Raw genomic sequence first — 26,667 nt, forward strand, 5'->3', positions numbered from 1 at the left:
GGTCGTTATAAATGTGGCCTAATCAAATGAGTAAAGGCACATTCCTCAATGCCCCCCTCAAACCCCCACTCATTCTTTGAAATTGGGCTCTTTTTCCATCTAAAAGGTCTCAAGATAGAGATGCACACTTTTACCTTGATTGTTATTTTGGCTCTGCGGCCAAGGGCACTGAGCGAGTCAAGAAAGATGTCAGTACGTGGGGGTGGCGCTTAATTGCAGATCTCTTTGCCCCATCCGGACTCAATAATATCAAAGCGGAGCCGCACAGTGCAACTATTAGAAAGTGTGGATACTGCTGTGTAAATATTTCTTGACCCAGTCTGGCACCTTGGGGTATTTTAAAAGTGCGGAATCTGTAGTGAGCTAGGGAATCCACCCAAAAAGCATTACTGAAGCAAAGCAACTTATGCTTCAGGATTACTGCTGACTTCTCGGAGGCCTGAGGATTGTCAAATCTGTGTGCTTCATTGATGTGTTTTAATGAGTCCCACTTTCAGTGAAGCGCTTGTGTTACATTCTGTTCTTTACACCACTCATGCACTCTTCTATGTTTTTTTTGGACCCAAGTTGATTGTTTTCCACTTTCCACAGGTGACCGTTAGGAGTAGATTGGTCGTTCAGAAAACCCTTTCAAATTTCGTGTGCAACCTCCATAATGAAACGAGTAAAGGGACATCAGTTTTATTGAAAAGCACTGACAGTTTAACAAGTTCAGATTTTTCACTTACTTCAAGGCGACGAGCGAAGATGGCGCCATGGCAATTGAATAGGTGCCCCCACCCCGGGCTGGGACATGCTCAGTCAGCAGCCCGCCAGCAGGCTCTGGTCGGGCCCGGCCCGAGTTGGGCGATACACTGTTGCAATCACGTGACCACGTCACGTGAATGCCATGTCCCTGACCGGCTTGCAGCATCTGTGCTATAAGGAATACTTATTTATGCAGCCAACGCAGCAATGAGCCACCGGGTCGGGGCAACAACACTTCCCCAAATAAATTATAAATGCGTCCGCAACGGGCCTCAAGTGCTGCACGGCCGGCCGCCTCAAAAAGGGTGCCGCCTGGGGCGGACCGCCCCCCTCGCCCCCTCCTAGCTACGCGGCTGTGTAGAAAGACATATTCTGTTCTCAGCCAGCTTTCGACTTTATTATTTTCAGCAAATCACCCACCACCTTTAAATTCAATACCAAATTAATTAACTATTTTAAGGAAAAATTAAAGGGGGCGGAGCCCCGACGCCCATAACAAGGAGCCGCTTGCTCACCTCTCATCTCGAGGACAGGGCGGAAGACGCTGAGGGGTGTTCGAGAAGAAACAACCTCCGTTTTTTGGGCTTTCCGTATAAAGCGGAGAGTCCTCCAGCGGACCTATTTTTGGAAGAATGGATCGGTTCTGCCTTTCTGGGTCTCCGAATCTCTAAGAGGTTTGCGGTGGAAAGGGCCCACGGCTCCCTCGGTCCCCCCCGAAACCGGGGTAGCCACCTAGAGCTTTGACTGCCCGCTTGTTCACTTTTTAGGGACCGGGACATGATCCTTTAGTTTATTCGCTCAAATGATCCCCCCAGGTTTGAAAACCGAGAGATCCAAATTTACCTGGACTATACCAAAAAGGTACAAGACTTGCGGAACGACTTCCTGAGAGTCAAACATCGATTACGAGACCTTAATATAAAGTACAGCCTAATGTTTCTGGCCCGGCTCCGAGTACAGTAGGCGGACAGAGTCCACTTCTTCAGTGTTCCTCAGGAGGCCACAGAGTGGATGGATTCGATGGGCCTGCATCGCCGCACTGGAGAACAACGGCCCGTGTCACAGGAGATGTCAGACAGAGGTCGCATCATGGTGGAGCCGGACAGCACTCTAAGGGAAGAGTTGGGGGGCATACCGACACAAAACCAGTTTTCCCCACTGTGCCTTGTCCAAGAAACTCAATCAGAACCAGAGGGCCCTGCCGGTCTAATGGTTGGCAGCTCTTGAGACACCTGCGCACAAGTAAATGGACTGCCATACTGGGGATACTGGTCTATGGAGCTGTACGTGGAACTGTAAGTACGGACCTCGACCGGGATGGAGCTTGACTCTGATGCAGAGCACTTATGGGGGCACTTCAATCTAGGGGACTATGGGAGGGGAGCGTTGCTGGGGGTGGGGCACTATTCCGCCACATTGAAGTCCAGACACTCCAACTGTAGTGCACTGCGGCGGCCTGGCTAGACTGCTGGTTGGGCGGGGTTGTGCAGTGCCAGGCAGATTGGCTGTATATCAGGGACTGAGGGTTCTTGCTGACAATCGTTGTTGCTTACAATGTAGCGGGGCGACTTGCGGGGAGGTGGCAGCTGTGTGGTGGAGTCTTGAGTCCTCAGACCAGGGATGGGTTGTGAGAATGAGGTTCTACTGCCTGAGGTCTGGGGGCGGTGGGTGTTCACAAGGTTCTGTTATACCAGAGGTCTTCAAACTTTTGGACGCCGAGACCCCCCTGTCAACATTTTCAGTCGTAAGGACCCCCTCCTGAACAACACTTCTAAACCTGTAGGCAGGGCTTCTGGAATTACGAGGCAGATGAGGACCAAATTACACGAAAGGCTTGACTAAATTGTGTGAGAGGAAAATGTAAATAATGTTATGTGATGTCACGTTATTTTGGGATAGAATTGCTTCATTATTTTGACATTTTTTGCTCACAATAACGCAGTACCAGTTTATAACCAAAATACAGCAATTAACATCAGAAAGATGTCTAGTCAACCTTTGTGATGGGCCTTCCACTCCGCAGGAATACGTGCTGCCACATTAGAAGCTCACCTGGCCCTGGCCGGGAGCAGCAGGGGTCCCTAAAACCCTGGCGGTCTTGTGCAGAGTTAAGCAATTTACCCATGCCGCTTTCCTCTCACTCCCTCCCTTCCATCCCTCTCGCCTCTCCCAACCCTGTATCCCTCTCTCATATTGTCGGCATTTTATTTCACCCCTTTTTACAACTTCTGAACTCTCCCCATTCAACTTCTCACTTCACCCTTAATCACCTCTTGCCATTCTGTCTTTCACTGCCCTCATCTCTAACAGTTTCTTGCATTTATCTCATGGCCTCTCTGGCCCCGTCACCTCCCCTGCCCATCTGCACTTCTCATTCACCTCAAGTCTCTCCATTCAAATTGTTGTCTATTTGTATCTTACACCTCTTCAGTCCCCCTATTCATCTTTCACATCTCTACTTTGTTCTTTCACACCTCCTTGAACAAATGTCCCTCTCCCCTGTTACCTCAGCACCAGTGCTTAATTAAAGCAGGTGGTTTCCGGTGCTCGGCACTGGCACCTAATTGTGCACACAGGCACTGTGACCGTCTGCCACATGGTGGCTCTGTCTGTGTAATTTAGAGATGAGCAGAACAGCTGTTTATTAATTCAATATACATTAAAAATGATAAACTCCTGACATCCATGCCATTCTTATAGCTTTGGGGGCTTGAAATAGTCATACTTGTACAGTGTTATGGTTGGTAGTTGCATAGGTATTGTCAGTGGCCGCACAGGCAAGGCAATGGGCGGGTGGTTAAAGTTGCAGTGGCACCAACAATGCACCTCATCACTCTGTAGCACCTTTCTGACAAACATTGTTTTTATAGTGCCACGCATAGTTTACTCACACTCAGTTCTGTGATCTGCATAGTACATATTCTTTGTAGCAGGCACATTAACCCTCTTTCCTCTGTGGATGAGAAGAGTGCCCATGTGAGTGCACAGTGAGCGATGCAACAGAATGAGAGTAGGGAAAGAGGAGTGACTGCAGGGTGAGTGAGATGGCCATATGAATTTGGGTGTGGATATAAGTGCAGAGTGGGATGAATGAATGCATGGTTAAAGATGGGCTTGTTTGAGCGAGTTGCAAATAGAGCAGTGAGGGGGCAGGTGAATGAGGTGTCACATGAGTGCAGGATGAGTGCAGATGAGTAGCGTGTCTGCAGGCTGAGGTACAGGGTGAACAACGCAAGTGCATTGTGATTGCAGAGTGATCACTGTGAGTGCAGGGTGAGAGGGTGAATGATGTGAGTGCATGGATTATCAGTGTGAGTACATTGTGATCGCTGTGAATGCAGGGTAAGCATGAAAGTGAAGTGCGAGAATGAGAAGTGAGTTCTCTGAATGCAGGGTGCATTTCCAGACACTTGAAGTAACTCAACATATTATTGACGGCGGTGTAGGGTTTAAGATATAAGTTAAACTATTGCTATTATGACATTAATCAGGGATCGAGGGTGGAGGAAATAAATAATATGCTGATCTTGCAACATGCTTCCAGTCCTATGGTTAGGGTTGCCTGCTCATTATTTTCATGTCGCAGACGGTACAAAAATAAGCAGTCACCTAAAGCTGTATATTTCAGCACTCATCTGTGCATACTTGGAACAGCAAATCTAAATAGAAAGCACTTTTAATTGTGTTCTAGGGCTGCCTCAATGATCCATGACTGATAATTAAAGGGAACAAAGACAGAAAAGTCTCATTACGAATGTATTTATTTATGCGTTTTTATATAGCGCAGACTTTACCTGAAGGTGTCAGAGCGCTTCACAATAGGAATAGTAATGTTACATGAGGAGAAAATTACAAGTGAACAAATTACAAAAGCAAACGTTAAGTTACATGAGGCAAAAGTGACAATAGTGAGCAACCAAAATACAAGAGGTAGCAAACGGTACATTACAGGAGGAAAAAGTGATATGTGTGCAGGTTACGAAAGCGTACAAAGTACAAGTAGAGGTATAATAATGCAATAAATGGCAGACACTTGAACACAAGAACAAAAGTTACGTAGGCAATGGTGGCACTTGTGCAAGTATATAAAGCAAACAAAATGTGAGAGGTAGCAAACGGTGTGTTACAAGAGAAATGGCTGGTATTTTTTTCTTCTGGTAACTCTACTTTTTATTATTTCTTTTCATGAAATACATTCTCACACTATTGGAGTAAATGTAAAATACAAATGTAAGGAAAAGGCTGAGTTGGGGCCCAGGGGGTACTGGAACTATAAAAAAAACTAAGCCTCAGTAATCAGTTTTCAAAAGGTATGTAAATATGCAAATGGTCGTTAACGACCTGTGAAAAACTCAGGGGTGCCGGGCTGTGCTGGAGATAAGACTGCAGACAAAGCCCAGCGGAGCTCACAGCAGCTCAAGCTGAGACACAGTACGGGGGAGGAGGGGGGCTGAATCCCTGTAGTTGGATGGGCCCGGGCAGAAGTGTGATCGGGAATGCGCGACCCCCTTTCCATCACTCCACGGCCCCCCTGGGGGTCAGGCCCCACACTTTGAAGACCCCTGTGTTATACTGTTCTATGTTGGGAATGTTTTGTGCCGGGTCGCCAGAGGTCCTGAGAGCTTTGAGGGGGAAAAGAAGGGGGTGGTCCCAACACTATACTACTAATGCCAGGTGAGCAACAGGCATAAACTTATAAAGTGGAACGTTAGGGGGCTCAATAATATAGTCGAAAGGATTCAGGTAGCGACATATCTTAGGCGGTATAGGATAAGCATAGCCTTTCTACAATAGACTCATCTCTGGCGAGACTGTCTGAAGTATGTCCAAGGTCGGTAGAGGGGCCAGTTTTTCACGACTTCCTTCTCGGGGTATGCCAGAGGGGCGCTAAAATGGGTGGCGCCCAGAGTCCCCTCTAAGGAGTTAAAATGTAGCCCTGATCCAAATGGACGATTTGTGGTGGTGGAGGGGACATTGGATTAGAGCCACATGTGTCTAGTGATCTCCGAATACTGACATGGGGAATTTTTGGGTAAGGTCCTGGGACATTTGGAATTGGCACCAGATGTGGAACTGATTATTGCAGGAGACTTTAACTGTGCCATTGATGGAGAGATAGATAGGCACCCATCGAAAGGGGATGCTAAGCCCAAGACACGAGAAGCTATGCACCAGATGCTTAGCAATTATAATTTATTAGATGTATGGCGGCATCGCAACCCTGATGGTCGGGTATACTCTTGTCACACTTCGGCAGCTAACACATATAGCAGGCTTGGCTATTGCTTTATACAGAAGGCGGCAGCCAATCAGATAGTAGAGACACAGTACCTGGCCCGACATCTTTCTGATCACTCCCCCTGCTGTTGGCATACACTTTGTGCCAACTACGATCCAGAATACTACTGTGGAGACTCAACACCGAGGCTTTAACCGACCCGTTTTATAAGGAGACGATCAAGGCAGGGCTGGAAGGCTATTTTGAATTGAATTGGAACACGGCCAGCTCAAGGGCACTCGAGTGGGATGCGATGAAAGTAGTGATGCAGGGGGTATGTATGTCCACTGAGGTGGGGGTGAGGAGAGTGCTAGAGCGGGACTTAAAACATCAAGAGGAACGCTTAGTGGCCCTAGAAATAGAGTTTCCCACAGACCCGGAGGGGACGGCCAAATAGGCAATGACAAAAGATAGGGGACCTATGGGAGTCACTGGGAAAATATAATAGGACTACGAGTAGACTCCGTTGGTACACAGAGGGGGACAATGCCATACGCCTACTGTTGCGCTTGATCAGGATGGAGACACAGCCTCTATCAGGGTCGAATGGTTTATATGCAACACAAGATGAATAGGGTATTTACAGCACACTTACAAAAGATATATTCCGAGCCCAAGCCCAATGTCGCCCCCCAGGTTTTGGAAGCCTACCTTGCCGAGATGGACCTACCATGCCTTGACCCAGAGAGTCAGGAGTCCCTAGGGGCTTCCTTTAGAGGGGAGGAGGTGAGAGTGGCGATCGCTCACCTGAAAACAGCTAAAACCCCTGGGATGGATGGTCTGGCGGCAGAGCTGTATAAAGAATGTGGGGGAGTCTTGATTCCTAAGCACCTGGAAATTGTTCTGGAAGCCGGTGAGACAGGCGTACTACCTAACTCCATGCGGAAAGCACTGATTGTGATGATCTCCAAGCCGAGAAAGCACCCCTTACTCCCCGCCTCCTACAGGCCAATCCCTATGCTAAATATGGATCTTAAAATCATTAGTCAGGTTCTAGCAAGCAGATTACTTCCGTATCTGAGGCAACTGGTTCATGATGACCAGTCTGGTTCTATACCAGGGAGGAATGCGCTGCGGAATATCCGCCATCTTGCCCCCGTTATGCAATCACTAGGGGACAGGGCCCAACAGAGTACCTTGGCATTCCTGGATATCAAACAGGCATTCGATTTGATGAAATGGGAGTGTTTATGGCAAGTGCTTTTAAAAATGGGGGTGGGTGAAGGGTTCGTGAATTGGGTGAGACTCCTTTATACTCAGCCGGTGGCAAGGGTTCGCACGGGGCGTTATGTCTCAGATGCAATGCCAATAGCCAGGGGGACACAGCAGGGGTGTCTGCTTTCCCCCTTGTTATTCGCCCTGGCAATGGAGCCATTAGCGTGTCATCTCCATAGGGTCCTCCAGGGGCTGGACGTTCGAATTGGGACCATGGAACATATTGTATCATTGTATGCTGTTGATGTGCTGGTGTATCTGCAGGAGCCTGCGCAGTCGCTTCCAATACTACTGTCGGCTCTGGATCGGTTTGCCAAGGCCTTTGGACTCTACGTTAATACTACATTATCCCAACTATATCCGGTTGGGTCAGAAGCCGAGAGGGGTGGAGTCCACTACCCAGCGTGGGTGCCAGATACTCTGCGCTATCTTGGGATCTGGATAAGTAGGGACAGGGACATCTTTTATCAACATAATATGGGGAGATACTCAGGGGTCTCTGAGGCAGTATTGCCTTTTGGAACATGCTCAAACTCTCACTGATGGGAAAGATCGCCTTGATAAAAATGGTGGTGCTGCTCCGATGTCTCTTCACAATGCAGGGCTCCTTCTTTGTACTCCCACATCAGGTATTCAAGGAACTCAACGCAATGATTATACAATTGCTATGGAACGGGAAACGCTGTCGGGTGAGCCTAGAAGTCATGAAACGCACTTGGGGTAGGGGCGGTCTGGAAATCACTGACCTAGAACTTTATTATTTTGCGTCCCAATTACAGCACGCCATAGCCTGGCTAGATACAGACCCCTCCTGGGAAAGATCACTACTAGCGGACACATATGGAGGTCAACAGTTGGGCGCACTACTCTGGTAAACGACTGGGCAACAGGAACACCACTGGGCAGATTGCTTGCTGCCATTTGGAACAGGGTGATCAGGAGACTGAATAAGGCATGACCATTTGCCCAGGAGGCGGACTTCTGGCTAATGCCACCTTTCGCGCTCATTGAGCTGGTCATGTGTACCGATAAATGGAAGGCGGGAGGTTGTCTTATGCTGTCGGACCTCTACACGGCTCAACGGTTTATAACATATCAGGAAGCGGTAGATACCTTTGGGTTGGGATCGGGGTAATTTTTGCACTACGCCAAAATAGCGGCAATGGCACAACAACTATGGCCTACATTCCCGGAAGTCCCAGGACACACACATACCCAGGTCGCGATGATTGTGATGGCGGGAGGGCGGAAACTTGTCACCCACCTGTACAGGGCGCTCAGGGAAGACAAAAAATGTGCACCTCGAAAAATAGAAGGAAAATGGCAGGAGGTGGGTCCACAGGAGATTACCCCAAGAGATTGGGAAAAAATTCCCGAAAACGTACGCAAGGTGGCGGTGTGTAATGTATTGTAATGTAATGTATTGGCATTTATATAGCGCACTACTTACCCGTAGGGTCCCAAGGCGCTTCGACCGCTGCGAAACCCTTCCTGGCTTCCCTGAGAGATGGTCCCTTAATGGGTATCTCCAGGGTGAGACCAGGCATCCCCGGCGGTCTGGTGGGGCCGTTAGTGAAGATGAGGCAAGCTAATGCCCAGAGTTGCCGAGTGTGATCGCTGATCAGATTGGGCACCGAGGCGAGAGAATTATCGAGTCCGCTGACCCTGGTCCAGAAACCTGCCGCGCCGGGAATCGAACCCTGGTCCCGGGCCGTCCTCTGCTCTCGGGTCTGCCGCCTCTAACCAGTGAGCCACACTACTTCAGTGCAATAGGTTTAAACAGATACAGTACAATATAGTTCACATGATATACCTCTCGTCCAAGCGCCTACATACTATAGATGGTTCGAGAGATCTAAGGCGCCCCAGATGTCATTATGCACAGGCAGATTTCCCACATATGGTTTGGACATGGCCGATGATTCAGGTATACTGGACAGCTGCCCTAGAGGACCTGAACAGAATAACAGGGTGGAAGATTGCCCTAGAGGTGCGTACTTGTCTCCTTGATTTAATTCCCGAGACCCTAAATGAAAAACCAGCAGGAAGTTCCTAGTTTTGGGGCTTGTGACAGCCAGGCGGTGAATAGCGATCCACTGGCTGGCACAACCAGGGCTGCTGATAGTGAACTGGAAAACGGACTTGAGGGAATGGCCACAGGCGGAGGAGGGGCACATGCGTAATACTAGAAGAGATGTCAAACTCCCGGAAGTTTTGCAGGCGTGGTGGTTAACGGTCCAAGAGATAGAGAGAAGCTCCCCTAATTACACGCAGGAATTGGCGGATGAGGAGAGTCACCTGGGAAATGAGTCCCCGGTGACCTGACCTGACCTGGTCGGCCCGGTCGCTCCTCCTGCCGCGTGGCCACCCTGAGTGTGCCCGCTCTCCTCCCGCTGCTGCCGCCGCTGCCGAGCTCAAGACTGCCCCTGTCTTGGTTGGCCCTTGTTCCCTGACTGTCCCTGTGCCTGCTTGCCGGTTTTTTCGATTTGGTAACTGTACTTTTCTTTGTTGCCGTTCTCGTTCTCGTGTGTGCCCTTTAGTTGTCCCTCTGTCCCTCGTTGTTGCCTGCCCCACCCCGCTCCCTGCCGCTGCTCCCCCGCGGCCCCACCCCCGCTCCCTCCGGCATCCCCGCACGCTCTCCCCCACTTGCCACCCCGCCTCCCAGCTACTCCTCCCTCCCACTTAGGTACTTAAGGGGTGGCTCACGGGGCCAGGAGCTGTGACCTGACCTGACCTGGTCGGCCCTGTCGCTCCTCCTGCCGCGTGGCCACCCCGAGTGTGCCCGCTCTCCTCCCGCTGCTGCCGCCGCTGCCGAGCTCAAGACTGCCCCTGTCTTGGTTGGACCCTGTTCCCTGACTGTCCCTGTGCCTGCTTGCCGTTTTTTTCGTTTTGGTAACTGTACTTTTCTTTGCTGCCGTTCTCGTTCTCGTGTGTGCCCTTTAGTTGTCCCTCTGTCCCTCGTTGTTGCCTGCCCCACCCTGCTCCCTGCCGCTGCTGCCCCGCGGCCACACCCCCGCTCCCTCCGGCATCCCCGCACACTCCCCCTCACTCGCCACCCCGCTCCCGCCTCCCAGCTGCTCCTCCCTCCCACTTAGGTACTTAAGGAGTGGCTCACGGGGCCAGGAGCTGTGACCTGACCTGACCTGGTCAGCCCGGTTGCTCCTCCTGCCGCGTGGCCACCCCGAGTGTGCCCGCTCTCCTCCCGCTGCTGCCGAGCTCAAGAGTGCCCCTGTCTTGGTTGGCCCCTGTTCCCTGACTGTCCCTGTGCCTGCTTGCCGTTTTTTTTGTTTTGGTAACTGTACGTTTCTTTGCTGGCGTTCTCTTTCTCGTGTGTGCCCTTTGGTTCTCCCTCTGTCCCTAGTTGTTGCCTGCCCCACTCCGCTCCCTGCCGCTGCTCCCCCACGGCCCCACCACTGCTCCCTCCGGCATCCCCGCACGCTCCCCCCCACTCGCCACCCCGCTCCCGCCTCCCAGCTGCTTCTCCCTCGCTCCGCGCCCCCACTACGCTATTTATGGCGGAGTCCACGCGCAGGCACAGCGACCGCGCGCAGAGGGCGCGCCAATGGTGCGCCGAAGGCCCGCCAAAGGTAAGCCCGTCTGCGCCCGTCCGCGCCTGGACCGCACCCTGCGCCAGACCCCCTGGCCCCCGAGGATGCCAGCCCACCCGCCGGACTTACGACCACTGGAATTTCAAAAATAGTTACCCCTGACACCATAGATGACGCACGTTTTTTGCTAACAGAAGTCCTTTTTATTGACTCTGTGTGTTAAATATCTGTTTTCTGTATTTTTTCTATATATATTTTTATGACACACACCTATTATACATTTTATATATAATACACATTGACAATATTTACATCATATTCTTCAATCATATTTTTCATACTGTACATATATCTACATTTTTTGTTGTACCTAAAGTTGCAAAATCAACACTTGTATATACAGACACCATATCCTACTGCACTGAAATTTGCAAGATAGCACCTTTGTTTTGTCATAATTTGCCCGCTGTATATACAGACATAAAGGGTCCTACTTTCTTAATGTAGTCAAAATCCACTCATTTTTTGATCATAAACATATGTTCGTGGTCCTGAAAAACTGTAATCGCCAAATGAAATTTATATTATTAGTTCATAATATATATATATATCGGGGAATTTTTATCTTTTTTCCACCAGATATTTTTAACTTATTGTAATGTTCATTTGTGATTATACGACCATTATAATCTCGCCGACGCGTTTCGACCTTGTCGATGTGGGACCTTCACTCGCAATTCTGTTAAGGTCTTCTTCAGGGCTTGTTTTTGATAAGTTGTAGGACAATTTTAAATCTATGAAAGAATAAATTTATCTCCTTTAGTAGCCAGAATCTCTATCAAGATTGTATAGCATTGCATATCATGATGTCATTCACCATGTTTACTTTTATGAAATACATACCCGCCTTCTTGCTGGATGGGGGCGTATTTTCTATTCTCACCTGTGTGTCATAATAGGATATTTAATTAAAACCCATTTTCTATCACGTTTCTAGCGAACTTGGGGAGCAGTAGTTTATAAACATCTGCTACCTACCCCTGATGTGGCGCTGTTGTTCTGTGGAATTAATCCTGTTGCTGTTGCGTGTTCCTTAAATGTAATTTAGATATAGGTGTCTCGCACCTTAGTTGTTTCTTTATACTGTTGGTTTCACTGTTGGATGAAGTGAAAAAATGTCATGAGTCCATATGTATTACATAACCTTTCATTTTTGCTAGTTATATCACTTGGCTTCTAAACACGCATTTTCTGTTTAATGAACAGGATGCCATTTGTTGTTTTGTGAAGGAGAGTCCTCCTGATTAAACATTGCACAGCCATTCTTTTAAATTCAATCATGCTGTCTCTTAATCTTAGATGGTACTTCAAGTTCTCACTCGTGCAGCATTCATGTTGTTGCAGGGTGACCTGCGTAGTGTTTCTGGGTTGCGCAGCCTTTTCGTGTATAATTTATTTTGCTCTGTACCTTGTTCTTCACGTTTCAGCTCGATGTGCTTGGCGTCTCACAAGTCTGTCCTTCTCTGGGCCCGCAGCGTCTTCGTCTTCTCTGCTGCCTTCGTGCCTTCGGCGTCTCCGTCTTCTTTGCCGATTTACTTCCGGGTTTGTGTCCACATAGTTTTTTGATGACCTGATTTCCCCGTCATCTCATCGCGTCTGGGTATAGACTGCTGGGAAATGTAGTCTTTATGTGTCGAATACGTCCCGTTTTTTTTAAAAAAGAAAGGAAAACATTTTACAACTCGGTCTTTACTTTTGTTAATGTGAAATCAAGAAAGCAAGGTAACGTGAGCGTATTTGATGCATGTTTACCAGCTGAAAGCATCCTCAGGCAGGACGGGCACTTCTAATTACATTTTGTCTAGTTTATATCAGCAGCCTGATTGAGTGATATGTGATCTTGGGTTGCTGGTCTTTCCGCTTTTGGCAACGTGAGCGTTTTTGATGCATGTTTGTCAGCTGAAGATGTCCTCATGCATGATGGGCACTTTTAATTACATATTGTCCAGTTAATATCAGCAGCCTGATTAAGTGATAGGGGGTCTTGGGTTGCAGAGCTTTCCGCTTTCGGTCACTATTTACGTGAAGTGAGTGAGTTCTGACATCTCGTTCAGACCATTCTCTATCGTGTCAAAATATAGAATTAATTTAGCCTCAAATTTTGACATGACATTTTCCACATTGTTACCCACAATATGTTTTAGTACTGTCCACTTAATCTCTTTCTCTGAATGTCCCATCTCGATACAGTGTGCGACCATCGGAGCGTTTTGGGTTTGGCATTTAATGCGTGATCTATGTTGTGTGATCCTTTTCCTTATTTGTTGGCTTGTTTTGCCTATATAGGCTTTCATGCACGGGCATAATACACAGTAAATTACATTTTGCGTGTTGCAATTTGTGAATTCATCATGGACGATGTATTTGGTTCCATATTGGAATTTTGTACCTTCTATGGTGTTTTCACATGAGACACAATTTCCACACTTTTTATGTCCTTTTACTGGCGGTAGTGATAACATAGATCGCAGTGATGTGTCCTGTCTTCTTACAGTTGTATTGGCCCTCACCAGCTTGTCTTTGATGCTTGAGTTTCTTTTTAAGGCAAAGATGGGTAAATTTTTGAATGGTTCAATACTTTTGACAGTGTTCCAATTTTTTCGAATTATCTTCTGGATTTCATTTGTGATTCCGGAGAAGGTTGTGACACATACCAATGGAGACTTTTCTTCTTTATTTCTTGGAGTTAACAGAGACTCTCTCGGGACATACCAAGCCCGTTTCATGGCCTTTTTCAGAAGTTTTTTTGGATAGCCTCTCGTTAGTAGTTTTTCTAGGAGTATTGTAGCGTTGCTAAAATAATCCTCCTTTTTTGTGCAATTCCGGTGAATTCTCATGAATTGACTGAAAGGCAGGTTATCTCTTAAGTTCCTCTGATGGAAGCTGCCATAATGTAGAAAGGTGTTTCTATCAGTAGCCTTGGTGTAAAGGGTCGTGTATATATGGCCAGCTTCGTGTTTGATTAACAAATCCAAGAAATTCATCTCGATTTTACTTTTATTTACGGTAAATTGTATATCGCAATTCCTGTCATTTAACCATTTGGTAAAGTCCGATAGTTGCTCCGCTCCTCCTCTCCAAAGCATAAAAACGTCATCAATATAACGGTACCACATTTTGATGTGGCCATCATATGGGTTATTGGAAAAAATCCACCTTTCTTCGAACATTGCCATAAACATTATTGCCATTTCCGGAGCAAAAGGACACCCCATCGCGGTGCCCTTTACTTGGATATACTTGATGCCATTAAAGGTGAAAAAGTTGTTTTTCAAGCAAATTGCAGCCAATTGTAAAAGGAAGTCTGTTGGTACGTTGTGTGGACGATCTCTTTTTTCTAAAAAGATGTTCATCACCTCTAAGCCTGCGTCTTGTTGTATATTGGAGTAGAGGCTCACAATATCTAATGTGACTAGAAATTCCTCTGCTTCCTCAAAAGGATGATGCTCTAAGATGTTGATTGCCTGCATGGTATCTTTGATGTAGCTTGTTGTTTCTGATACTAAAGGTTTTAAAAAAGTATCCACATATTTTGCTGGACGTTCCAATATAGAGTTCACACCAGATATTATTGGTCTTCCCGGAGGGTTTCTTTGGTCTTTGTGTATCTTTGGTAAGATGTACATGAGTGGTGTCCGTGGGTTTTCGTTAATCAGGAATTTCGCTTCCTTTTTTGACAGCCATCCTTCCTTCTCTCCAATGTTCTTTAGTGTCACAAGTTTTGACTTGATTTTGTTATTCCAGTCTTCTTCTGTTCTTCTATAGTATTGTTCATCACTTAGTTGCCTAAGGACTTCGGCTTCATAGTTTTCTCGTTGGAGTATCACCACTCCACCGCCTTTGTCGGCCGGCTTTACGATAATAGTATCGTTTTTTTTAAGGTTTTCTAATGCCAATTTATCTTGTTGTGGCATATTCCATTTGATGAAAGTTCTTTTGTTTTCTAAGATGGCTAGATCTCGTAGTACATTTCTCTCAAACGTCAATAACTCGATTGGCATGTTGGTTGAGTTGGGGAAGAAAGTTGACTGATTTTTTAATCCTGAGTAGTTTCTCTCCACATAATCAGGTGTGTCCTCAAAAAAGATTTTCAATCTCATTTTTCTGAATAGTTGTATGATTTCTAGTTTGGTCAATCCTAAATCTGGTCTAACTGTTGGTATGAATGACAGCCCTCTTTGTAGTACGTTGATTTCTTGTGGTGTTAATTCATATTCAGATATATTGTATATTGGAGTTTCTTCTGTGATCACCAACGGTAAACATTCCTTCTCGTTGTAATTTGTCCTGGTTGAGGATTGTACCATCGTGCTCTGCCTCTGGGTCGGCGATTTCCTCTGCCTAAAAAAGGTGCCGATTGATAAGTTTGTCCCTGTTGGTTTGTGGCTGCACTTGTTGATGGATTCGTGTCACTTGAGCTCTCTGATGATGAAGAAGCATCCGAGAAGGTCAGAAATTGTCTTCTGCTTCTTCCTCCGTATGTTCTTAAGGCTCCTGTGTTTTGGGGCTGTTTGTAGAAATCCTTATCTAGGTATGGATAAGTCTTGATTTCGGAGAAATTGCTGATGTCTTTCTGAAGTTTGAATTTTTTGGCGTCTTCTGTTGTTTTCTTGAATATTTCATTCTCTTTTTGTATCTTTAATAGTAATGCTTGTGCATTCTCTATTGCAGTATTATTTCTCAGGGCTTCCTCCAATTCTTGAATTAATTCAAGTTCTTTTAGACTCAGGCGTTCTGCTGTTTTAATTGAGTGGAACATCCAATCTCTTGAGCATTTTGTTCCTATATGGCTAAAGCCCTCGAGATATTCAGGTTGATCAACAAAAATCACAGGAACATTTTTAACTTGCAGGCCTACTGGAATGGTCCCTGCTCTCATATGTTCAAAGAGGACTTCACCGTGTAATGCAGTTCTTATTTGTTTCTTTTTTAGTCTCGTTATTTTATCTACTTCCGATTGTTGACTAGGATTATTTGCGCTAGTTCCTGGGTTGAGCGTGGATGGTCGTTTAAGAAATTCTTCAATATCTTCTTCTCTGAAACTTAATGTCTTTGGCTCTGACATCTATACACAATGTAGTTTTAGTATCTGACTATTACTAACTTGAAGTTACATTTAGAGGTTTTCCTCTTCTCCGGTGTTGAGATAAGTTATGATTGATCGGTGTGCCTCAAATTTTCCTTAGCTCGGTTGTGAATAACCTGCTGTACGTATATATATTTTTTACGTTTTACTTTATCTAATTCCCTCGTAGACGTGGTGTCTACTCTGAAATCTGGCTATATAAAGGGGATGATTCTTTTAGGAGAACAGGGGCTTGAATCAAGTAAACTGGAATTTCAAAAATAGTTACCCCTGACACCATAGATGACGCACGTTTTTTGCTAACAGAAGTCCTTTTTATTGACTCTGTGTGTTAAATATCTGTTTTCTGTATTTTTTCTATATATATTTTTATGACACACACCTATTATACATTTTATATATAATACACATTGACAATATTTACATCATATTCTTCAATCATATTTTTCATACTGTACATATATCTACATTTTTTGTTGTACCTAAAGTTGCAAAATCAACACTTGTATATACAGACACCATATCCTACTGCACTGAAATTTGCAAGATAGCACCTTTGTTTTGTCATAATTTGCCCGCTGTATATACAGACATAAAGGGTCCTACTTTCTTAATGTAGTCAAAATCCACTCATTTTTTGATCATAAACATATGTTCGTGGTCCTGAAAAACTGTAATCGCCAAATGAAATTTATATTATTAGTTCATAATATATATATATATCGGGGAATTTTTATCTTTTTTCCACCAGATATTTTTAACTTATTGTAATGTTCATTTGTGATTATACGACCATTATAATCTCGCCGACGCGTTTCGACCTTGTCGATGTGGGACCTTCACTCGCAATTCTGTTAAGGTCTTCTTCAGGGCTTGTTTTTGATAAGTTGTAGGACAATTTTAAATCTATGAAAGAATAAATTTATCTCCTTTAGTAGCCAGAATCTCTATCAAGATTGTATAGCATTGCATATCATGATGTCATTCACCATGTTTACTTTTATGAAATACATACCCGCCTTCTTGCTGGATGGGGGCGTATTTTCTATTCTCACCTGTGTGTCATAATAGGATATTTAATTAAAACCCATTTTCTATCACGTTTCTAGCGAACTTGGGGAGCAGTAGTTTATAAACATCTGCTACCTACCCCTGATGTGGCGCTGTTGTTCTGTGGAATTAATCCTGTTGCTGTTGCGTGTTCCTTAAATGTAATTTAGATATAGGTGTCTCGCACCTTAGTTGTTTCTTTATACTGTTGGTTTCACTGTTGGATGAAGTGAAAAAATGTCATGAGTCCATATGTATTACATAACCTTTCATTTTTGCTAGTTATATCACTTGGCTTCTAAACACGCATTTTCTGTTTAATGAACAGGATGCCATTTGTTGTTTTGTGAAGGAGAGTCCTCCTGATTAAACATTGCACAGCCATTCTTTTAAATTCAATCAGTACCATCTAAGATTAAGAGACAGCATGATTGAATTTAAAAGAATGGCTGTGCAATGTTTAATCAGGAGGACTCTCCTTCACAAAACAACAAATGGCATCCTGTTCATTAAACAGAAAATGCGTGTTTAGAAGCCAAGTGATATAACTAGCAAAAATGAAAGGTTATGTAATACATATGGACTCATGACATTTTTTCACTTCATCCAACAGTGAAACCAACAGTATAAAGAAACAACTAAGGTGCGAGACACCTATATCTAAATTACATTTAAGGAACACGCAACAGCAACAGGATTAATTCCACAGAACAACAGCGCCACATCAGGGGTAGGTAGCAGATGTTTATAAACTACTGCTCCCCAAGTTCGCTAGAAACGTGATAGAAAATGGGTTTTAATTAAATATCCTATTATGACACACAGGTGAGAATAGAAAATACGCCCCCATCCAGCAAGAAGGCGGGTATGTATTTCATAAAAGTAAACATGGTGAATGACATCATGATATGCAATGCTATACAATCTTGATAGAGATTCTGGCTACTAAAGGAGATAAATTTATTCTTTCATAGATTTAAAATTGTCCTACAACTTATCAAAAACAAGCCCTGAAGAAGACCTTAACAGAATTGCGAGTGAAGGTCCCACATCGACAAGGTCGAAACGCGTCGGCGAGATTATAATGGTCGTATAATCACAAATGAACATTACAATAAGTTAAAAATATCTGGTGGAAAAAAGATAAAAATTCCCCGATATATATATATATTATGAACTAATAATATAAATTTCATTTGGCGATTACAGTTTTTCAGGACCACGAACATATGTTTATGATCAAAAAATGAGTGGATTTTGACTACATTAAGAAAGTAGGACCCTTTATGTCTGTATATACAGCGGGCAAATTATGACAAAACAAAGGTGCTATCTTGCAAATTTCAGTGCAGTAGGATATGGTGTCTGTATATACAAGTGTTGATTTTGCAACTTTAGGTACAACAAAAAATGTAGATATATGTACAGTATGAAAAATATGATTGAAGAATATGATGTAAATATTGTCAATGTGTATTATATATAAAATGTATAATAGGTGTGTGTCATAAAAATATATATAGAAAAAATACAGAAAACAGATATTTAACACACAGAGTCAATAAAAAGGACTTCTGTTAGCAAAAAACGTGCGTCATCTATGGTGTCAGGGGTAACTATTTTTGAAATTCCAGTTTACTTGATTCAAGCCCCTGTTCTCCTAAAAGAATCATCCCCTTTATATAGCCGGACTTACGACCACGCCATCCTCAATGCTCTCAACACCGGGCGGACCCCCGGCTGCCACCGAGCCACCCCAGGACGGACCCTTCACCTGCCAATCCTTCAAGTTCCCCTGCATCCGGATCTGCACCGCACCCACCAAGACGAGCAACAGCAGCAACCACCTGAAATTCATCCTGCTGAACACCCGCTCCGTCCACAGACACGCCGTAGAACTCTGGAACCTCCTCGACACCACAGCTCCAGACGTCGCCTTCCTCACGGAAACCTGGATGAACGCCTCCTCAGCACCCGACATCGCCATCGCCATCCCGGACGGATACAAGATCACCGGAGGGACCGCGCCAACCAGACGGGAGGAGGCATCGCCATCGTCCACAAGAACACCATGCGCATCACGACCAACTCCGACGACACCCTCACAGCCGCCAAACACCTGCACTTCCAGATCCACACCGACCCCAAGACAACCCTCAGAGGCACCCTCATCTACAGACCCCCGGGACCACGCACACAATTCAGCGAAGACATCGCCTACTTCATCAGCCCACACGCCCTCCCCTCCGCAGACTACATCCTCCTCGAGGACCTCAACTTCCACCTGGAGAACAACAACGACCGCAACACCACCACCCTGCTGGACAACCTCGCCAACCTCGGACTCAACCAACTGGTGACCACCCCCACCCACTGCGCCAGCCACACGCTAAACCCCGTCTTCTCCTCCAGCAAGGACATCTCCTTCAGCCACGCCACCGGACTCCACTGGACGGACCACAGCTGCGTCCACTTCAGCTTCAGAAGGACCACGCTCCACCACCACCAGCAACAGGTTCCCCGCAGAAGCTGGAACAAGATCACAGCCGACCAGCTCGCCGCATCCCTGAGCCAGAACCCTCCCGCCAGCTCAGCGAACCCCAACCAAGCCGCCAACAACCTCACGAGGTGGATCAGCAACTGCGTAGACGACCTCGCTCCACTGAAGACCCCTCCCAGCAGACCCGGCAGCAAGAAAGCATTCTGGTTCACCGACAACTCAAGAGCTCCAAGAAGAACTGCCGTGCCCTCGAGAAAGCCTGGCACAGAGACCCGACACCAGACAACATGACCACCCTCAAGCTCGCCACTCGAGAACACCACCAACTGATCCACGCCACTAAGAAAACCGCATTCAAGGAACAACTGGACAACAACACCCACAACAGCAAGGAACTCTTCAACATCGTCAAAGAGCTCTCCAACCCCAGCGCCGGAAACAACAACATCACCCCATCGCAACCCTCCGCGCCTGGACCCCGATCAACACCGAAGACTCCATCCGCACGATGAACTCCTCCGGATCACCAACCGACCCCTGCCCTCACCACGTCTTCAACAAGGCTGACTCCGTCATCGCACCCCATCTACGGGACATCATCAACGCCTCCTTCGACACCGCAACCTTCCCAGAGAGCTGGAAGCACGCCGAACTCAGCGCCCTACTGAAGAAACCATCAGCAGACCCCACCGACCTCAAAAACTACCGCCCCATCTCGCTCCTCCCGTTTCCTGCCAAAGTCATCGAGAAGACCGTCAACAGACAGCTGGCCGCCTTCCTCGAGACGAATGGATCCCTCGACCACTCGCAGTCCGGCTTCCGGACCAACCACAGTACCGAGACGCCCTCATCGCAGCCACCGACGACATCCGAACCCTGCTCGACAACAGGGAAACAGCGGCCCTCATCCTCCTGGACCTCTCCGCGGCGTTCGACATGGTCTGCCACTGCACCCTAGTACAGCGCCTCAGCAACATCGGAATCCAGGAGAAGGCACTGGAATGGATCATCTCCTTCCTTGCCGGAAGGACACAGAGAGTCCGCCTCCCCCCGTTCAGATCAGAAGCCACCAAAGTCATCTGCGGCATACCACAAGGATCATCACTCAGCCCCACGCTGTTCAACATCTACATGAGCCCCCTCGCGGCCATCGCACGCCAACACAACCTCAACATCATCTCCTACGCCGCCGACACCCAGCTGATCCTCTCCCTCACCGACGACCCCGCCACCGCCAGAACCAACCTACACGAAGAGATGAAAGACGTAGCCGAGTGGATGACGAACAGCCACCTGAAACTGAACTCAGATAAGATGGAAGTCCTCATCCTGGGATCGTCCCCCTCTGCCTGGGATGACTCATGGTGGTCCCCTGCCCTGGGCAGCGCACCCAAAACAACAGACCACGCACGCAACCTGGGCTTCATCCTGGACACCTCCCTCTCCATGACCAGACAAGTCAACGCCGTCTCCTCGTCATGCTTCAACATCCTACGCATGCTACGTAAGATCTTCCGGTGGAACCCCACCGAAACCAGGAAGACGGTCACCCAGGCCCTCGTCACCAGCCGACTGGACTACGGCAACTCCCTCTACGCCGGAACCACTGTAAAACTCCAGAAAAGACCCCAGCGCATTCAGAACGCCTCAGCAAGACTTATCCTGGACATCCCCCGACACAGCCACATCTCCGCACACCTGAGAAACCTGCACTGGCTTCCCGTCAGCAAGAGAATCACGTTCCAACTCCTCACCCACGCACACAAAGCTCTCCACAACCAAGACCCAAGATACCTCAACGACCGCCTGAACTTCTACACTCCCACCCGCCAGCTTCGATCGACCAGCCACGCCCTCGCCGCCATCCCCCGCATCGGAAGAGCCACAACGGGAGGAAGATCCTTCTCCTACCTGGCCGCCAAGACGTGGAACTACCTCCCCACCCACCTCCGCCTGACCCAAGACCACCTCGCCTTCAGGAAGCAACTCAAGACCTGGCTGTTCGAGCAGTAGCGGACCCCCCTACCCCAAGCGATTTGAGACCCTCCGGGTGAGTAGCGCGCTATACAAATGCTTTGATTGATTGATTGACAAGCGGGGAGACAAAAGGATACCTCTGATTGAGCTTCTGCTAGATGGACCTCTAGGTGGGTGGGCCCAGTAGGGTGAGGGGTTGGGAGGGGGTGTTTAGTTACAAGTTTATCTAATTAGCAATAAAAGTGACCATACTAATTGTGGGATCAGTAAACACCTTTAAGGGGCAACCTAGATCGGAAAATTGCTGTTGAATGGGAAATGTGCTGCGCACTGTTAATGGTTGTCTATGGGATATAACTGTCTATGCATATGGATTGTACCTTGAAACCATAATAAAGAAATTTAAAAAAATATATATTACTGGCTTGCACTATAAAGAATTGTGTAGGACAATATTGCCCTAGATCAAGAAGCTCTACATTTTCAATCAGTATTCTGAGATGCGACACATTTCAATGTGTTAAAGAATTTTCAATATTCAATTTATTATGATTCATACTTGAAAAGAGCTTTGGCTAAAGAAAAATGTCTGTTGAAAAGGGCCAATGAAGAGAGCAAGAGGGAGGGTGCTAACCCAAGTGAACAGCCATAATTGCAGGCACAAGTTCTACAGAGTTCCACTGGAGGAATAAGTAATGTGATGAACCCTCCAAAGAATGAAAATGATCAATTCTAACTTGTAACATTTTGATGTTGTTTGGAATCATGAGTTGAATGTTACCAATTCAAAATGGAACCCATTCAGCTAATTGCAAGAGATTGCTAGTTACATACACTTTGTTAATCTTTCTTTGAAACCCTTGAATAACTAGGGTAGGTTAGTGATTACTGTTCTCATCATAAGGTCAGCTGACACTTAGGCTGTATAGAATTGCTGCTAACCCATTGGTTGGTCATACAAACATATTAATCCTGCCTCATATTAATCCTGCCTCTATTGTATTTTTTATTTAATTAATGTGTGAGCGCTGGTGAGCAACCTATGTGATTAGTACAAAATATGTGGAAATTACACAAAACACACCAGAAGAAGTAAGTATGACGTCAGTATAAATGTGAATCTGTGGAAGGAGGTAGTTGGTGTTTTAACATGGAGTAGAGATACAATAGTTTCAGGGTACTAAATCTCTGAGTCAGCACCTCTTTTTGTTTTGGCTGGCAATAGAATAAAACCACTACAGTTAAAAAATACACCACAAAACATTTATCATACTATAACATTTTACCTGTGATGAAGGTTAAGAGCCAGGCTCTCTGAAAGCCCGAAACCAGTCCTAGGGTGCTTGTTTCTGGTCCAGGGAAGACATGGCTTGGCAGTAAGGGCTGGACTGCTCACATGAGGCACAGGATCAAGACTGATATTCATATAGCTGTATCTAAACTGGGGTGGCAAAATGAGCTAAAGAATGATGATGGATTCAACCCAGACCTGTGACTGGGGGTGAGTGTTTGAAAAGTTTCAGCACTCTGTCCATCATCTCCTTGAGTTTGCTTTGTTTGCCCTTAGTTCTCCGGGTATGCGCAGACGTGGGACCCTTGCTCACTTTCCCACTGGTTTCAAGCTATCCTGGCTGATGAGGGCTGTTATCCCGAAACCGGCTCCTGGATGCTTGGTTCTGGTCCAGGGAAGACATGGCTTGGCGTTCGGACTGGACTGTTCCCATGAGGCACAGGGTCAAGACTTTATTTGCATATAGTTGTGTCTGAACTGGGGTGGCAAAGGGAGCTAAAGAATGATGATGGGTTCAACCCAGATCTGTAACTGGGTTGAGTGTTTGAAAAGTTTCAGCACTCAGTCCATCATCTCCTTATGTTTGCTTTGTTCGCCCTAAGTTGGCAGGGTATACCCAGACGTGGGTCCCGTGCTCACTTTGCCACTGGATTCAAGCTAACCTGGCTGATGAGGGCTGTTAGCCCTAAACCGGTCCCAGGATGCTTGTTACTGGTCCAGGGAAGACATGGCTTGGCGTTCGGGCTGAACTGATCCCATGAGGCACAGGGTCAAGACTTTATTTTCATATAGTTGTGTCTGAACTGGGGTGGCAAAGGGAGCTAAAGAATGATGATGGATTCAACCCAGATTTGTGACTGGTGGAGAGTGTTTGAAAAGTTTCAGCACTCTGTCCATCATCTCCTTGTGTTTGCTTTGTTCCTACTAGATAAGTGAAGCTATGCACATTTGTGTGAATGGATGAGTCAGTGATTGCAGGGGTTGGAAAAATGTGGGTGGCTGTGTATATGAGTTGGGTGAATGGCAATGTATGGCTTAATGTGGATGAGTGAATGTAAATTCGTAGGTGAACAAAGGCAATGTGTGAATGTGAGTGAATTGTCGAATGCGGGTGGGTGAGTAGGTTAATGGAAGTAAGTGGGTACTGAGACACACTCGCACAGCACAAATTGCACGTTTGTATTTGTGCCTCACCATTATTTTCTATCTCTAGCTGCCACTGATATAAAGTGACAGAAAGTGTAGGGTAGTTGAAGAAAGGGGCAACTAATTGAATAACCACTAGGCAGCCTTCGTATTCAGTAAAATTGGCATTCTGGAGCATCAATGGCAGACTCCTAAGAAAAACTTTGGGTCTCTGCTCTCAGTTTTGTTCCAAATTGAGCAGTGTTCTTGGGACGTATGTTATTGGCTGTCTGAGGACCACAGATGGGTAAGAGGTGTACTGTATTTAGATTTCCATATCACAGTGATGCTAGGCTAAATACTTTTGAAGCCACCCAAAGGGCACTTCCCATCAGGCTCTGTCAATGTGCAGAGCAAGACTGAGCCATTATTAAATTGTATGATTATAACAGCTGCCCTAGAAGAACTTTGTGAGAAAATCTATCTTTTAGTGTTTTTGGATGTTTGTAGAATAGTCCATGTTCCACGATTGAAGTACATTGGGTGGTAGGTATCGGCAGATTTGTCTTGGTTGCCAGTAGTTCATGGTCGATGTTGACTGATTCTTATTTACACTCTTCAAGGATGGCACACCCCAAGTTATCTTTGAGGGTAGAACATGCCCTTCCTATTAAGGGCCTTTAGTGCAGAGGGTGTTGAATTTAATCTTCCACTTCATCTGCAGCAAAGGAAGGTGGTGAGAAACTGTAGATTGATGTTCTGTAGCTCTTGTGTTCATTATGGACCATGAAACTTTGTTTTACACCCTTGGCACCCTAACCAAAGCCTTGGCTGAGAGAACCTCAATAGCCCAATAATGATAGTGCTAATGCTCTGATATGAGAATGGTGATATTGTGATGATACACACGTTTACACAACCTACGCACCATAAGAATGGTTTAATAAAAAATGATGCCTAATTCATGAAATAAGTATGTTATATCTCCGTTATGGTGACAAATATAGCTCAACAGCAAATCTATGTGTACTACTAGTACCAATTCAATTATCTATTTATTCATTTTGGCCCATTAACATAGCAGATTAGAAGAATATACATTGAAGTGTCACATACTTGTTGTATAGGACAATATCTGGTCGCCACACCATGTTGCCGGGAATTCTGATAGAATCAAGACCATCATACTCATCCTTGTCCCACGTGAGGTAGGCATCATACCAGCTTTGCCGAATCCACAAGTAGGCCGTCAAGACCTGGTTTCTCTCATCCTGTAATAAGTGTAGAAACAATAATAGGTCTACTATCTTAACTGAAGAAACGTCTCATGACACAACATGTTCAACAATTGGAAAGGCAGATTATCCTACTCTAATTTATAGTAAAACATTGGCATGTTGGGTACTTCATTTAATGCAATGGGATGGTTCAGGGTCAATAATGGCTATTAGAACATTGGAATGTTGGGAGCTCCATTGAAAACAATAGAGTGCTCCGGGCTTATAATGGCTGGTATCAGCCTGGAGCTCCAACATTCCAATGTTTCTTTGTTCACAGCTCTGGCTGTGAACAAAGGCTTCAGGGAGCCTGAGGGGATTCCAATCCCCTCACTCTCCCATAAGGCTTTGTGTTTTTTTTGTTAGAAAATTTTGTTCTCTAGTCGCAGAATGTTCCAATAGCCTTATACCCCTTCGTAGCTGGGCTATACTGGCTATTTAAGTCCCTCTCCCTTGTTAAAGGCCCTTGCCTTTGGCTTTTAACGCTGGAGAGGGCCTTTAATAGCCGGTATAGCCCTCTACGGTGGGCTATAAGGCTGGTCTATACCTGCTATTAAAGGCAGTCTCATGTTATAACAGTTGTATATCGAATATCAGTAAGTAGATACAATATTATGTTGTAATATTCTTTTATTGTAACATAAGATGTTTAATGTACAGCATTCATGTTTGGTGGGTATAGTTTATTTGGGTTATTTTTTTCCTTATGGGCCTTGAATAAAAATTGTCCCTACCCTGCTTTAATTTGGTGTTTATATTGCTATTTGGGATTGAACAAGTTGAAAATAGTAATCAAGATATAAATATTACTGCTGGGTTTTTACCAGAATTTATTAAAAACCTGTCAAAATAACAAGGCTAAAATATTGACTACTACAGTATCGTCAAGGTAAGTATATATACATATATATAAGTATATTTACTATTCATAAAGGCACATATAAATCACTCAATCATATGTATGCTCAGATGCAGACTAAATGTCGGTCCTAATTTTGATTATTGATCTAAATTTTGATTATGGATAATTCTCTTATGTTATGACCTCTCACAATTTACTTTATTTTTATGCATTATTGATGCTGATTTTATTTTCATGCATTATTGATGCTGATTTGAATCTGAATAACTAACTACTTTTTGACTTCTGTTATGATTCTGAATTTTGGATAAACCTTCATGGTTTTGACTTTGAATATTGTCCTGCGAAGGTTCTCTTTTTTTATATGAAAGCCCCTTCCTTTGAGACTCATATGACTCGATCCTGCACATCGGCCCTGTTAATTTATTAATGCCAAACAGCAACAGAGTCTTGGTAGCCCCTCATCAGGGTGGTACCAACATTTTGAACTATGCCACTGTGTCTACCAGCAGTAATGGGAGAAATCTGCTCTATCATCTGAGTCAAGCTGCGGGCATACATGCAACTGGGCTCTATAAACGCTGTGTTCAATTGCCAAGCCCATACTAAAAAGTAGAGATATGTGGGGACACTTGGCTCTCCTCCTGATGA

The 26,667-nt window shown here is 45.6% G+C and overlaps 1 protein-coding gene across 1 annotated transcript in view; it reads right to left on the reverse strand.

Moving 5' to 3' along the window:
- The window catches only part of CHRNA9 (cholinergic receptor nicotinic alpha 9 subunit), a 118,063-nt gene that overhangs the window by 27,160 nt on the left and 64,236 nt on the right, over positions 1-26,667 (reverse strand). Inside the window, exon 3 of the mRNA XM_086964501.1 lies at positions 24,994-25,148. Coding sequence (XP_086820627.1) covers positions 24,994-25,148 — 155 coding nt within the window. The remainder of the gene's footprint in view (positions 1-24,993; positions 25,149-26,667) is intronic.

The sequence above is a fragment of the Lissotriton vulgaris genome, chromosome 3_2 (assembly GCF_964263255.1).
Source record: "Lissotriton vulgaris chromosome 3_2, aLisVul1.2, whole genome shotgun sequence".
Lineage (NCBI taxonomy): Eukaryota > Metazoa > Chordata > Amphibia > Caudata > Salamandridae > Lissotriton > Lissotriton vulgaris.